The 16,144-nt window shown below is 37.9% G+C and overlaps 1 protein-coding gene across 3 annotated transcripts in view; it reads left to right on the forward strand.

Moving 5' to 3' along the window:
• Positions 1 to 900: 900 nt before the first annotated feature.
• Positions 901 to 16,144, forward strand: part of SPATA7 (spermatogenesis associated 7) — a 35,478-nt gene continuing 20,234 nt past the window's right edge. For 2 of the 3 annotated variants that reach the window (XM_090272108.1, XM_090272109.1), the window contains exons 1-4: positions 901 to 1,005; positions 4,324 to 4,398; positions 6,558 to 6,653; positions 9,326 to 9,373. In XM_090272108.1, the coding sequence (XP_090128234.1) occupies positions 987 to 1,005; positions 4,324 to 4,398; positions 6,558 to 6,653; positions 9,326 to 9,373 (238 nt within the window). In that variant the 5' untranslated portion in view covers positions 901 to 986. The remainder of the gene's footprint in view (positions 1,006 to 4,323; positions 4,399 to 6,557; positions 6,654 to 9,325; positions 9,374 to 16,144) is intronic. The other variant, XM_090272110.1, reaches the window with a different exon arrangement.

Genomic DNA, 16,144 nt, shown 5'->3' on the forward strand with positions numbered 1-16,144 from the left:
TCTACAATGCACAGGACACCCCCCCCCAAAAAAGTATGCATCCAGCCCCAAATGTCAGTAGTCTTTGTTGAGAGCCATGCTCCCTGCGCTATTCTGATCTTATTTCAAAAATTAAACAAATTGTAAATAAAATTTTAAAAAACTGTTGATGTTGGAACTCTCTTTCCACATAAAGGAAAACAGACTGGCGCCTTAAGCCAAAAAGGGCGGAGTTGGGAGGGGATGAGGGGGAAAGCTCAGTAAGCAAAAAGGAAACGAAAACTGATTATTATGGTTAAGAATTAAGGCGTAAACATGTAGATGTTTTTCATCCCCAGGATTTTCACTAATTCAAATGTTCGCGGACTGTTTGGAAATTTAACGATTTGGAACTGGTTAAATGGTACCCTAACTTCAACCAACATTTGCGTTTGACTTGTTTCCAAGACCCAGGGGGATGTGCATGCCAGATGAGACCAGCGAGTCTCCCCACGCTTCCCGCAGGGCCAACTCCGCCAGGTGCTGGGGGCTGCGCTCCCGCCAGGAGGCCGCTGTGGCTGCCTGGCCGGGTCCCAGAACAACAGACTGGCGCCTGCCCCGCTCTGCCCGCGCGGTCCCTCCAACCTGGAACGCTCTCCCCACCCCGGACCGCTCTCCCCACCCCGGACCGCACTCCCCACCCCGGACCGCTCTCCCCACCCCGGACCGCTCTCCCCACCCCGGACCGCACTCCCCACCCCGGACCGCTCTCCCCACCCCGGACCGCTCTCCCCACCCCGGGTGCCCTGGGGGCGGGGCTGCAGGGGCGCAAGGCCTGCGCCTGACGTCACAATCCCGACGCCCGGGAAGCAGCCCTTAGCAACCGGCCTGGCGACGGTCTCAGCTGCCGGCGCCCCCCCACTGCCGGCTCCTGCTTGACAATCTTCTGCTGCAGGGGCTGGCCCAGTCCGGGGAGGGACCGAAGGGAACGCAGCCTGTCCCCAGGGGGGCTGCAAGACGATCTAAGCATGAATGGCAGCCGAAGAGGTAAAGGGCGCCTTCTCGCGCTTCGCGCTGGCCCTCGCTCCAGGCCTCGGGTTCCCGATCTGGGGTCCCGGTCCAGGCTCCGGGGTCGGGGTTCCGCCTGCGCTCTGGGTCCCCTGCTTAGTCTCCATTGTGGACCCGAGTGTTGCCCGGGCGGAGGAGGCTCTGCTTTGGGGGTCCGCGGGCCCTTTTCTTGCTCGGAATTGGTCGCCCTGGCTCCGGGAGGTCCTGTCCCCTGAACTCGGGGCGTGCAGCCTTTATTAACGACCTCGATGGCTCCGGGGCACGGGAGCCAAATTTGGTCTCTGGAGTGAGACCTCCCTGGGCCCCCGCTGCACTCCACAGAGGTGACCCTCAGTGCCTTCGTCCTTTGTACAGGGGGGCAAAACACCCATGTCATAATAGAGTTCTTGAGGATAAATACAGATAATACATGTAAAGCTCCTGGCACATTGTCAGTACTCAGTAAATAGGAAATTTCCATTCGGTAACTAGCTCCCTCCCCTCAAAACTCTTGAGTAACCCAGGAATTCTCTAAAATGGATAGAAATCGTGTTAAAATGCAGATTATGCTTCAGCAGGCCGGATTTTTGGGGGGCGGGGCGGGCTGATTTTTTGCTTTTATGATACGTTTTCAAGTGATGCAGTGTTGCTAGCTGCGTTTTAGTAGCAAATTCATAATAGCTATATACACCTGCCCTTGACTGAATGTTCTCTGGATCAAGTGGACATCGTCGTGGAGAAGCTGGGGCCATATAACTAAATCTACAAATCGTTGGCCCAATCAAAATTATTTGAATAAAGTAGCACTCTTCCTTCAAGCCCAATTAGGCAATCTCCAGTGAGACCCTGTCCTTCCAATTCAGTGTTATCTATGTTAAAAAGTATCTTTAAACCAATCTGCTACATAGTTCTGTAGTAAGTCTTGCTTTGAATATGAGTGTGCCTTTTTATGTAATCATAGTCACAATAAGTGCTGTTCTGAATAGAGGAGATAGCTGTCCTGTGATTAGCAAACTGTATAACTAACATTAAGCCCTATTTCCAAGTTCTCTCATTATTTGATCCACAAAAACATACTGATAGACAGGTACTATCTTCATTTCACTGTGAATAAACATGGGCTACTAATAAGCTAAGAGATCATAAATAACTTGCCAGGGTCATGGTGTCAGAGCAGGCTTTGAATTCAGGTGGGGAATATGAAACCCTAGAACCATGGCTTTTACTTCCTATAACGCTAGAGATGGGGGCATGGTAAAGGACGGATATAAAATTTAGAGTATCATAGACTTAGTAAGTTCTCAGTATTTATCAAATTCTTTTAAAAATTGGGTTCCTATCAAAGAGTTTATATTTTATAACTTACCCAATTTAATTAGCTTTATTTTTAGGATATTGTAAAATACATATTATCAAACATTGATTTTGAACTTTTAAAAGAAATATAATATTCAACAAATATGTGGGGTAGCGAGTTCTCTTATATCATAATTATTATGATTGAGAGGAAACCATAAATAATTTTAACTAGAGCCAAAATACTTCATTTTAATTGAAAAGATCGCACTTTCTAAATTTCTTAGATTTAATTAAAAGGTTACCTTTCATGATTTCAGAGCACAAAATACTAAGATGCCTAAAGCAAAAAAATTATTATTGTTCTCTTTTGTCATTTTCATTTTGGTATCACATTTTTAGATATTCTTTTGGAAGGCAAACTTTCTGTATGATGGTGCAGTAGAAGGAACACCAGCCTACAGAACATTATATCTTGCTTGTAATCTTTGTATGCTATTCACTAGGTAGTCTTCAGCAAATCTCTTTAACTCCCTGGGCTTTAGTTGTTTGTACAATGGTGGACTAGATAAACTATAAAATCTTTCCAGCTTCTCAGGGGAGAATGGGGAGAAAAGATTGCAAATAGCAAACTGCCATTCCCTCTATTATCAATGACTTAGGGAGAAGCAGAGAAAGAAGAAAACCTATTAATATAGCTAACTGAAGTGGCTTGATAAAAAAAAAAATTGTTTTAATCTGTTGGTCCGATAAGACACTTACAAATGACATCAGATTCCCAGACTTCTGTCATTCCTGGGAAATTCTGCCACCAGAAACACCCTCGCCTTTTCCTCATTAGAGTTCCTTTTGGCTATCTTAGTGATATCACATTGTTTGGGGAACTGGGCTACTTGCACATACTAATGAATTTCACTGCCCCAGCAAGACCTTTGATCTCATGGACAGGATTTTAGTCCTAATCTAGTTAGAGGATGATTTTTTTTTTTTTTTCCTGACATTTGGTTTGAGGCTACTTTTTCATGCCTCTTTGTATCATTTGGATCCAGTCAGAAGATAGGAACCATAAAATGATTTAAACAAGGGAATTTTAAAGAACTGTTAAACTATCATAAAAGAGTAACTATAAGACATAAGAAATCTCAAGGAAGAATTCTCAAGGAAGGACAAATTTGGAAGGAGGACTTCCAAATATAGACTGTTTAGATAGGATCCAAGCAAAAGGAAGGTGAATTGTACTAGATGAAACAACACATTTTTTAAACATTAAGTTCTGAGTCCGACTTTTATATACTCGCATATGTATTTATTTTATACATAGTAACGTATGATATAATTTCTAATTTATTCAATTACTTTGTGGGAGGATTATTTTCTTAAAATTATTTTTAGGACAGACTAGCCTATAATTAACTAAAATAGTTAACACACATGTGTTAACTTAAAATCTCAGTTCTATGGTATCTCAAAGTCATTAAAAAACCCAGTAGGTCAGTGGTATACAGAATGAAGACAGTATATAATAACATAATTGATGTATTGTACCTAATGAAACTAGAAGTCTCAAGGTACAGCTATTTTGAAAATAACTTGTGTGCATAAAGGAGGAAACTTTTTATCAATGGCTGCAGAATTTTTGTCTGATATATTATTTCAGGTTAGTAATACGATTGACTAAAATTTTAAACAATTCTAGTATTCAAGATAAATCTATTATTTTTTAAATGTTCAGTATTGTTGCCCTGACAAAGTGGCTCAGTTGGCTAGAGCGCCATCCCATATACCAAAATGTTGCGGGTTCGATCCCCAGTCCAGGCATGGGAAGCGGGGGCAACCGATCAATGTTTCTCACATCGATGTTTCTTTCTCTCTCTCCCTACTTCTTCTCTCTCCCCCTCCCTCTCTCTCTCTAAAAGTCAATAAAAACATGGCCTCAGGTGAGGATTAAAAAAAAGTGTTCAATATTGTTGTCTTTGTGAAAGTTATGTTTCATTTATACTAATTAATGTTTTTTGTTAAAAGTCAGAGCAACCCCTGTCCTTCCCATATCTGGTCCATCGTGCCTATTTAAAGGACACTTGAGCACCAAAAGTAATGGTAAGTGAGGTTCTTACAATGGTGAAAGGTGGCTTTGGTATAGATTGGCTGGTGCCTTCGTTTGTAAATCATGACATTATTTCATCCAATCAATATTTGAAGTTCATATTATTAATTATAATTAAATAGTATAGGAATTCCTGAGGTTAATTTAGGAGTCCATTATTTCAAACTATTGTTGGGCCTTGGATGTGGACTTGGCTGCCTCCTCCTCCCTGGGGCAGCTCCACCCCAGCTCTACTCTTGCTGGCAGACTACCCTGGTCTAAGTTATGTCTTCCTTGTCAAAATGGTGATTTTCAGGTTGTTAAAGAGCTGGGCAGAGAAAATGCATTTGTGTCAGGAGCAAACACGGGCCTCTTTATTCAACTGGATTTCTAAGTCTTATGAAAGGACAATATTTTAAAGGCTTTAAAGTAAAATTTTATTGTAAAGTTAAAATACATTTTTATAATTATAGTTTAAAAGTTTTAAGTCTGAGTTATTAGGCATAATAATTTAAAGTCATTTTTTTCTTTGATTTACATGAAAAATCTTTGCTACTCGTTCCTCCAAATGTGAAGGAAAGACCACATTTTCAGTTAGCTCACTTCTTTGTAACAGAACCAGAATCAAACTTTGAAAAATATCTTCTAACTAAAATTAAAACTAGATTTAAAGTATACTTACATAGAAGACCAGGATGAAGAAAAATTTATAGTTTGCTAACTTTTTTTTTTAAGAAAATATATGCAGCCCTTGCTGGTGTGGCTCAGTGGATTGAGCACCCGCTTGCGAACCAAAGGGTCGCTGATTTGATTCCCAGTCAGGGCACATGCCTGCATTGCAGGCCAGGTCTTCAGTTGGGGACGTGCAAAAAGCAACAACACATTCATGTTTCTCTCCCTCTCTTTCTCCTCCCTTCCCCTCTTTCTAAAAATAAATAAATAAGATCTAAAAAAAGAAAATATACGTAGTTATATTGTAGTGGTTTTAAGTATGAGGCTGCCTTAATTAATACCTAAACTGCGTTTTTTATCCTGAAGACCTTACATCTTTGTGCCTCAGTTGCCATGTCTATTAAATGGTGATAATAATAATTAAATGAGTTTTTACATGTAAAGAGCTTACAGTAATGCATGCATGGTACCTATTCAATAAATGTTTGTAGTAGAGTGGTATTGAGCTTATCATTATGGTATATTCTTATATTAGGCATAGAATTTCCCTGGAAGGATGCATAAAAAAAGTAACAGTATTCTTTGTAGGAGGGAAGGCAGGGGTCAAGAAAGCCACTTGTTTTCAATATTTTTGTACTGTTTTAGCTTTTGATTATTATTTTTTAACCACGTGCATGTATTACTTCTCAAACCCTATTCCTAATGTTTAAGAGAGTTACGCGTACATTTACATTTTATACTTGATTATTTCTAAGATTTCTTTTAAACACTTTAGTTGAGGTCAAGAAGTTTAGTGTTGTGGAATACTTCAAAAAGCTTGCAGAGGCTGATGTGTAGATCTTGTTAAAGTGAAAAGTTTGCCTCTTAGAATAGAGCTTTTGCACAGAGTTTTGGAGTTTGGGATTTGCTCCATGTATTCAAGTACTAACAATGGTAACATTAGGTATTTCACAATCAGGCAAGTGGCTAAACATTGTTAGTTAGAAGATTGAGAGCTGTTGATAAGAATAGTTTTATAAATATAATGATAGATTATATTCTAGAATCGCTTCTCAAAACTCTCAGGCTTGTGAAACTTAGAAACGTTTGATAGCTAATTGGTTACTGCAAGATTAACCCTTTGAGTGCCATGCGTAATTCAAAATTTGGATCAACATGAGAAAAAATTATATCAATATATAACCTGAGGTACAAAAACAAGAGAACAAAACATAAAATACGAATTATTCCATTGTTATTTACATTTATAGCCATCGGGAAAAAGTCACTGGGAGCGATGCTGGCACTTTTGCAAACATTTGTCAGCGTCACTCACAGCGACGTTGGCAATCAAAGGGTTAAGGCTGGGACATATTCAGCATCACAAAGTTATGTCAGTATCTTTGTGGTTGAATTTCAAATATTTTCTACAAATGAGCTTAATAATCAGTAAACTGTTTATCTTGTGATTCTTTTACATTAATTTTAAATATATAATGATTACGTATGTTTTAATTTTTAGCTTTTTGCACTGACTCCTCCTCCCTCAGACTAAGTACTCTCCACATGGTCAAGAATCACATGGCTGTTCACTATAATAAAATCCTTTCAGCCAAAGGTAAAAATGTGCAAATGTGAATTTTCTGTGCCCAATTTAAACCCTTGACTTCACTTCAAATTAGAGCAAATCCATAGCAAAAAATGAATACATTCTATATCTGGGTTTGTGTTTGGTATAGAAATGCCAGCTACTGTCTCTAACTTTATATACATAGCAAATTCAGAATGCCATTTTTGTTAACTGAATTTGAAATTTGTATAGTGCCTATGTTATTTCCTTTTACCTGTCTTATCTCTACTACTATTTTGCAGTTAGATATTGATTTTAATATAACAAAAGTTTATAGTCTACTTTTTAAAAATATATTGAAGAAGTTCCACAAAGAAGAGGCTATAATTAATCTCTTTTTCTTTGTTGGTCAGCTTTACCGAGATAAACTTGCATACAGAAAATATACTAATTTTAAGTATACAGTTATTTTTTTAAATATACATTTGTATGACTACAACCACAATCATGCTGTAAAACAGAGATTGGCCAACTATAGCTCACAGGCCAAATCCTCCTGCCACCTGGTTTTGTACAGTTTGTGACCTAAGAATGGTACTGGTATTTTTAAATAGTTGGAAAAAAAGCAAAAGAAGAGTATTTTGTAACATGAAAGTTATATGAAATGCAAATTTCACTGTCTATACACACACACGGTCACATCCCTTCTTTTACACATTGTCTAGAGTGGCTTTTGCACCCGCAGATTGAGTCCACTAGCTGTCTCGAAGGCCACATCAGCCCACAAAGCCTGGAGCAGGTCCTATCTGACGCATCACAGAAAAAGTGGGCTGATCCCTGCTATAGAGCATCCCATCGCCTGAGAAGCTCCCCCTAGTCTTTTGCCATCAAGCTCTTGGTGGCCATCCCTGGCAGCCACTGATCTGCAATCGAACTAGTTTTGCCTTTTCCAGAAATTCATATAAATGAAATCATACAATATGTATCACTTTGGGCCTGGCTTCTTTCAGTTAGCTAATGCTTTTCAGACTAATCCATGTCCTTGTGTGTGACAGTATTTTTTCCTTTTTATTGCTAAGGTAGTATTCCATATAAAGAAACACACCACAATTTATTAATTTGCCAGCTGATAGACATTTGGTTTATTTTGACTAACTTTTGACTATTAGGAATGAAGCTGCTATAAACATTCACATATCATCTTTGAACACACACTTCTATTCTCCTGGATAAATTTATTTACTAGGCGTGGAATTGTGGGGTAATATGGTAAGTGTATTTTAACTATATAAGAAGCTGCCAAACTGTTTTCCAGAGTAATTATACCGTTTTGAATTTCCACCATTTTCATATCTTCACCAGCATTTGATAGAGTTTTAGTTTGTATTTCCTGAATGCCTAATGATAGTAAACAACTTTTCTTGTGCTTATTTGCCATCCGTATATCTTCTTTGGTGAAATATCTGTGTAAATCTCTTGCCCATTTTTAAAAATTGGTTGTTTGTCTTTTTAGTATTAAGCTGTGGGAGTTCATATGAAATAGGTCCTATGTCATATACATGTCTTGCAGATACTTTCTCCTAGTCTGTAACTTGTCTTTTCATTCTTTTTTACATTTTCATTTGAAATAATTTTAAACTTATAGGAAAGTTGTAAAAATAGTAGAGAGGCACAGAAACTTCCCCCAGCTTCCCCCAATGTTAAAATTCTTACATAATCCTACAATTATTAAAACCAGGAAATTAATATTGATGTAATAGTATTAACTACAGATCTTATTTGAATGTCACCAGTTTTTCACTAATATATTTTATTTTTTCCATTTGAAAGGCTAAAGCTTTTAAATTTTAGTTCATATTTTATGACATTTTAAATGATTAAAAATCTAAAGAAAAATATTTTGTGACATGTGAAATCAAGATCGCTTTTCAGATGTTAAATAGTTTATGCTTTTTATATCCTGTGTGAGAAACCTGTGTGTACTCCTAGGTCACTAAGATTTTCTTATGTGTGTTCTTCTAGAAGTATAAGCTTTAGCTCCTACATTTAAGTTTGTGATCCATTTTGAGTTAATTTTTGCATATAGTATAAGATCATTTTTTTTTGGCTGTGACTATCCAAATATAACCAGGACTGTTTGTTGAAGAGAGATTATTTCCCTACTGAATTACCTTATCACTTTTTGAAAGACAGTTTACCATATATGTGGATCTATTTCTGGACTTACTCTTCAGTTCTGCTGTTCTATATGAGTACCTTTATTGTTAACACAACACTGCATTAATTACTGTAGCATTACAACAAGTCTTAAAATCAGATAGTGTGTGTCCTGCAATTTCGCTTTTTTTCCCCCAAGCTTGTTTTGGAATTCAAATTACAAGTATGTTGAGTGCCTGGTACAGGTGGGTTAGGTCAGTGATACGTTCTATGCGTTTATTTTCCAGTCTTTCTTCACTGTGCTTTGTTTTGAGTAGTTTATGTTGCTATATTTTAAGTTCACTGATTTTTGTTTCTGTAGTATCTAGTGAGCTGTTAATCCCAAGGAGTGTATTTTTTTATCAAACATATTATGCTTTTCATCTCTAGGAGTACCATAAAAGTCAAAATAAGGAACTGCATGTTCTGGAACTTTTTATGATGTCCACATTTGATATTTGTTCTCATTTGTAAATATGAAGAATATTATTAAACAACTGATTTTCTTGATTTTCTTCTTGCAGCTGTGGTAGACTGCTCCATTCCACTCAGCATGCGTGCCAGCATCAAATGTAAGTGATTTTTGATACACCTCCTTTTTAAAAAATTACGGTAAACTACACATAACATAAATTTGCCATCTTAACCATTTTCAAGTCTACGGTTCAGTGGCATTAAGTACATTCATATCGTGGTACAACCAGCACGGATATTCATCTTCGGTAGCACTCCTTTTATTCTGCAAAACTGAAGCTCCACCTATCAAACAGTAACTCCCCCACTCCCCCTCCACCCGCCACTCTGTTTTCTGTCTCTATGACTTTGACTACCGTAGGTATCCCGTTTTTCCTTTTTCTGACTGGCGTGATGTCCTCCGTTCATCCCTGTTGTCACATATGTCAGAATTTCCTTCATTTTTAGGGCTGAATAATATTCCAGTGTGTGCATATACCATATGGACATTTGGGTTGTTTCCACCTTTTGGCTATCATAAATACTCTTTTATGGACATGGATATACAGATATCTCTTTGAGACCCTGCTTTCAGTTCTTTGGGGTACACAAGAAGTGAGGTTGCCGGGTCATATTCTAGTTCTATTTATAACTTTTTGAGAAACCACCATAGTGTTGTCTGTAGCAGCTCTATCATCTTATAATCCCACTAACGGTGTGCAGCGGTTGCGATTTCTCTACGTCCCTCCTAACCTTGTTTTTTCTTTATTTTTTATAGTAGCCATCCTAATGGGTGTTGACATATTGCCCTTTGAGGAAGCATTTTCTAACTTGTAAATATTATCCATAAATAAAAGTAGCTTGTATTGTATTTCTAAGATTATGAACTTAGAAATGAGCCCGGGCTTTGCCACTAAATCACCATGTAACTTTGGATAAATTATTTAACTTCTCTGGATTTCATGTTTCCTACATATAAAAATTTGGGTAATACTGAAAAGCTTGCCAAGGTTTAACTTCTAAAATTCTGTGATTCTCACTGTCCTTGGCTTGTTAAGATAACTGTATTATTCTCCAGGTACATATTGTCTATTTATATGCTAATAGCCTAACTAATAATAAATGTGGTAGTTATATGTATTATAAAATCATGTTATATATACCCTTTGACTAAGTATTCCAATTTTTAAAAATCTATACTAAGGAAGTAGACCACAAAATTTGAAATTCCTATTTAAAAATATTCTCCAAGTTACCATTTGAGGCTCTTGTTTGAGTTCAACTCAAGAAACCTAAAATAGCAAAAAACATGACTATCACAGCCTGTGCTTATCTTATAAAAATCATAGTATTATAAATTTTAAGTTCAGTGTTTTCTTAAGTTACTATTTCAATTTAATTACTTATAGTTTAATTGAGAAAGGCTCCCCACAATAAAAAACTAATTATCACCCCAAAGTCGTCGGCAGCCGTCCGTCTCGAGAGACGATGGTGTAGCTTCTTAAGAGTCTATCTGCACCGCCGAGAATGGCTGTGCAGTCCGACTCAGGAGTGACACGGTATCTGTCTCCTCCCGTGTTGAATCGACATCTTGCGATGACGCTGGAGTGTCCTCTCCAGTGAAGCTGAAGCTACAGAGCCTGGGCAGGGTGATATGGAGGGTCTGCTGTTGCCCATGCAGCAGACCCCCCCTCTCTTCGCAGCTGAAGGGTCCAAGGGAAAGACGGAGTCAATACAGCTTGGCTTCAGGTGCGCCGCAGGAGTTGCCGGTGTTGACTACAACGTCAAACCGCCTTAGGGACTCCGGCTCCGGATTTTCTGTCGGGGTTTACTCCCTTAGCCTTTCCCCTGAAGAGGTATGCCGCAAGGCAGCGGAGGTTTTTTGGAGTCAGAGTTTTCCTTCTCTGATGTGCCCTGACTGGAAGATCGAACCAGCGACACTTAGCTCGCAGGCCGACGCTCAATCCACTGAGCCAAACCAGCCAGGGATCACCCCAAAGTAGTGCATGGTAAATGGCGAATGGATAAGAACCTAGATAGGGAAACGCCCATTAGGTACAACCTAGGGAAGGTCACAGGCAGAAGGATTGTTTGGACCCATCACTTCTTGTCTGTCTGCTTCCTGGAAGAGATAGGACTCAGGCTAAGCCAGTCGCCACCAGCTGCCACTCAGAGCGCAATGTCTGTCAGCCCCGGGCTTGCCTCACTGTGTTCTCACCTCTGTTCCTTTTATGTTTGCAACAAGCCCTAGGGTAGGCTCTCATGTCTTTGAAGACATTTTGGGATTCCAATATTTTTTAGGAGAGGTATAGTCATTTTCGGCAAGAGTTGGGACTTGAGTATTTATTTCCAAAGACCACTGACTACAGCACACAAGTCTGGAGGGCCGGTCATTGTGCCTCGCACACCCTCCTTTGTAAAATGGAAGGTAGTCACGTAATCTCTAAGGACCCTTCCAGATTTTTAATTTTTATGCCTTATAGTTTTTGTTCTGTATCAGATCAGTAGCTTTTATTGCACACAAAGCTGGTTCAATATTTACAGGTTTTAAAAATCTGAATCATTTGAATAAATGTGGTTTCACCCAATTGTCATTAGGTCAGATAATGTTCTTTAGGATCACCACTAAATGGAAATATTTTGCTATATTTTCATACTGAAATTAATTTCCTGAACAATAGGTGAATAAAATAAGAATATTTCTTTCTGTTTAGGTTGTATAATAAAAAGCCTGAATGTTCAATTCTCTTAACCAAACTCTTGGACTTAAAGTTCAAATCTACCAATTTAAAATAATCAGGCATTTTGTATAATATTTAGTTCACTAGTTTATTCATTAATTAATTCAGCAAATATTTATTGGGCCTACTACGTGCTAGACACTCTTCTAAGGGATGGAACTGAACAGGTGAACCAAACAAAGTACCTGCTTTTACAGAGCTTACATTCTAGTTGAAAGAGACAAAATGTAAGCAAATGCAAATAAATAAATAATATAAAATAAGGCAGATGGTGATCAGCGCAGTGGCAAAAATGAAGCACAGGGTAAGGGAAACTGGGCATCCTTGGAGGAGAAGGAATCACTGGTCATGTGACCATTCAGCAGCGACCTGAGACAGCCAAGGGAGAGGCACAAGTGGGTACCCGGGAGAAGAGCAGCCCAGACAGAGGACGCAGCAAGTGCCAAAGCCCTGAAGTGGCACCCCGGCTGGAGTATTGGGGACCGACAAGGAGAGCTCGGAAGCTGGTGTGAAGTAAGCCGTGGAAGGGGGAGAGCAGATGAGGTTGTTGAGGCGGGACTGAGAGGTGCAGGTCCTTAGCAAGCGCTTTGGCTTTCTCGCTGAATGAAACCGGAAGGCATCAGAGCCCGTTCCACTTTTTAAAGCATCCCTCTGGCTACTGAGTTGAAAATAGTCTGCAGGAGTCAATGATGGAAGCAGAATGAACAGCAGGAGACAGTAATCCAGATGAGAAGTACTGATGGCTTGGGGCAAAATGGTTTCAGAAGAATCGGATTCTGGCGACATTGAAAATCTGTGTCAGCAGTTTTTACTGACAGACTGGCTGTAGATAGGATACGGGAGAAAAAGAGGAGTGAGCTGAGGATGACTCCCAGCCAAGACTTCGAGCCTGTCGACCAGAATGACAGTTACCATACACTGAAGTTAGGAATACCACAGGAAGAGGTTTCGGAGAGCAAGTGAATCGCGACATCAACCTTGGTCACTGTAAACTTGAAATAAATAGCTCGTAGACAGCCAAGTGGAGGTGCTGAGGAGGCAGAGTACAAGCCTAAAGTTCAGAAGAGTGTTCCAGGATGGAGAGAAAACTTCGGGAGCTGAAATATTTTAAAAATCGCTCCTATTTTTTGCTTTTAGAATTCGGGCTCAGTGTTATTTATCCCACGGCATTCTGGCTCAGTCGGCAGAAGCAGTTTTTCTGTGGTGCCATGTAAAAGGAGAAAATTACATCTTCGATCAATTACAACAGAAGCATTGTGAAGATTGCAATCAGCAAAGCATAATTAATAATCATTATTCTTGTGTTAGAGAGTTGATGTTCATTATAATCAGTATAACTCACTTAGAAACAGGTTTTATAGACACATTAAAAAAAGAGAGAAAGAAAGAAATCCGTGGGTTTGAGCCGTCTCTGTTTTGAGAAGATACACACTCGGCCACAGCGAACTACCGACTTGATCATTTCAATCTTCATTGTATCTCACCTAGAATGTCTCTACATAGTGTGTTGAATTGTTTAAGTAATTCCGTATTCTAATACATTAGAAAGGCTTTATTTTTAGAGCAGTGTTATTGACAAAAAATTTTCATACCATGAAGTTCACTGATTTTTACTAAGTTTAAAAAATCATGCAACTACCACCACAAACCAATTTTAGAATATTTTCATTACTCCAAAAGAGTCCTTCTACCCATGTTCAGCTGCTCCCTCTTCTTACTGCTAGCCTTGGGCAACCACTACTCTACTTTCTTTCTCTACAAATTGGCCTTTTCAGGATATTTCATATAAATGGAATCATTTGTGTGTTTTTTACATTATTTTTTACTTTGCATGATGTTTTTGAGATTCATTTATGTCCTAGCCTGAATCAATGCTTTATTCCTTTTAATTACTAAATGCATGAATAATGCCACATTTTGCCTGTTCATCGGTTGCTCAACATTTGCATTGTTTCTGATTTTTTGGGTATTATGAATACTGCTGTTATGAAAATTCATATACAAGTCTTTCGTGTGGAGATATTTGCATTTCTTTTGGGTATTGGATACATACCTGAGAATGGAATTGCTAGGTCGTAAGATAAAATTATATTTAACTTTTTAAAATCTTCACCCAAAGATATGTTTTTATTGATTTTGGAAGGAAAGGAAGGGAGAGATGTGAAAGACAAACATCAATCATTTGCCTCCTGTACGTGCCCTGACTGGGGACTGAACCTGCAACCTAGGTATGTGCCCTGACCAGGGAATCAAACCCACCACCTTTTGGTGTATGGGTGACGCTTCAACCAGTTTAGCCACCTGGCCAGGGCTGTATTTAACTCCCTAAGAAACTGCCAAACTGTTTTTCAAAGGGGCTGTACTATTTCACACTTCCACCTTCAACATGTTAGAAATTTTAATTATTCTGTGCTCTTACTCACAGTTGATGTTGGCTCCTATTTTGATTATAGCCATTCTAGTGATTATATCTCATTGTGGTTTTAATTTGCATTTCCCTCATAATTAAGGATGTAGAGCATTTTTTCATATACTTATTCATTTGTATATCTTTGGAAAATATTCAGATCTTTTGCCAGTATTTTAATTGGGTTATTTGTTTTATTGAGTGTATATTTGTATATTTTGTATGCAAGTCCTTTATTAGATATGTGGTTTGCAAATATTTTTTCCCTACCTGTGGCTTCCCTTTTTGTTTTCTTCAGGGTGTCTTTTGAAAAAGTTTTTCATTTTGATTAAGTCTAATTTAGCTTTTTCTTTTTTTGGCTTGTGCTTTTGATGTTGTATCTAAAAAATCTTTGCTTAACCCAAAGTCCTGAAGATTTACTTCTATGTTTTCTTTGAAGAGTTTTATGGTTTAAGCCCTTATATTCAGGTTTGTTATTTGGAGTTGATATTTATATATGGTGTTAGGAGGCTTTACTTAAATGAATTAGCTGGATAGATTTAGTAACATGAGAGTATTTAATATCTGAGAACTCTATTTTATCATATTTTTTCCTCTTTTATTTTACCTACCAGTAAGAGAACTGAAAAAGTTCTATTTAATTCACTCCGCAAACATTATCATCTGCTACGATTTAGTTAAATATTCATGAAGCAAGTATTCCCAGATAGAAAAAGCTGAAAATGATAGATAAGTACACTTACTTTAGCATGTTTCTAATTTTTTAATAATTGTAATTAAAACTTTAAATATACATATAAGTTACCTTAGTTTTTTCAGCATGTAAAAATTATTATAAATCCTGACTCAAATTGGGGTGATTTGAAACTTGAAATTTTCTTGTCCATTAAGTTGAAATAGATTCCTATAAAAAAGGATATGTAAATTTTTAATTTTATATGAAAATACAAGTCATTCTACTTCTGTTTGACTCTGAAATTTGACTGTCTTTTATTTCACCATTTTCATTCTATACAATAAGTCTTTGATAATGACTCAGTACCTGACTTTAAAGCAAACTAAAGTGTGAAACCACTTTCTTCGTTTGTATTTTCAAATGAATAGCAGTTAAGATAAATAGAAATCAGATATCCTGATTCAAAATGTTTTAAGCCCTGGCTTGGTAGCTTAGTTGCAGGTTCAATCCCCAACCAAGGCACATACAAGAATCAACCAATGAAATGCATCAATAAGTGGGACAAGAAATCGTGTGTGTGTGTGTGTGTGTGTGTGTGTCCCTCCCCTTTCTCCCTTCTTCTCTCTCTCAAATCAATAAATTTTTTTAAAAATTAAGAAAAAAGAAAATGTTTTAAAATTTAATGTCATTTTTTAAAGACATATAAAACTTAAAATTGTTTTATCATAGCACATGATATATTGACAATAATATTTCATCGGGGGAGAGTCTAAAGCACTAACTCAAACACTGCAGTTGGTGATTACAGTCACAGACAACACGGTCAAGCATTTCTAACTTTCATATTTCTATGAATATCTGCTAGGAATTGCTTTCTTGGCCCCTTAGTTTTGTCCAGTTTGTTACATCTCGTTTGCGCTCTTTAAATAGTTAATCCATGTATAAAGTTTCTATAAATTCAATATTTTAGCTTTGCTTTATACAGGGAAGTATATGGATTTCTATTTACATATTGGTATTGTAAACATTTTTAGCAAGAAAAAAATGTAAGCTTTTAGTCTCCCAA

This window comes from Furipterus horrens, unplaced genomic scaffold (assembly GCF_987537825.1).
Source record: "Furipterus horrens unplaced genomic scaffold, mFurHor1.1.pri manual_scaffold_3, whole genome shotgun sequence".
NCBI lineage: Eukaryota > Metazoa > Chordata > Mammalia > Chiroptera > Furipteridae > Furipterus > Furipterus horrens.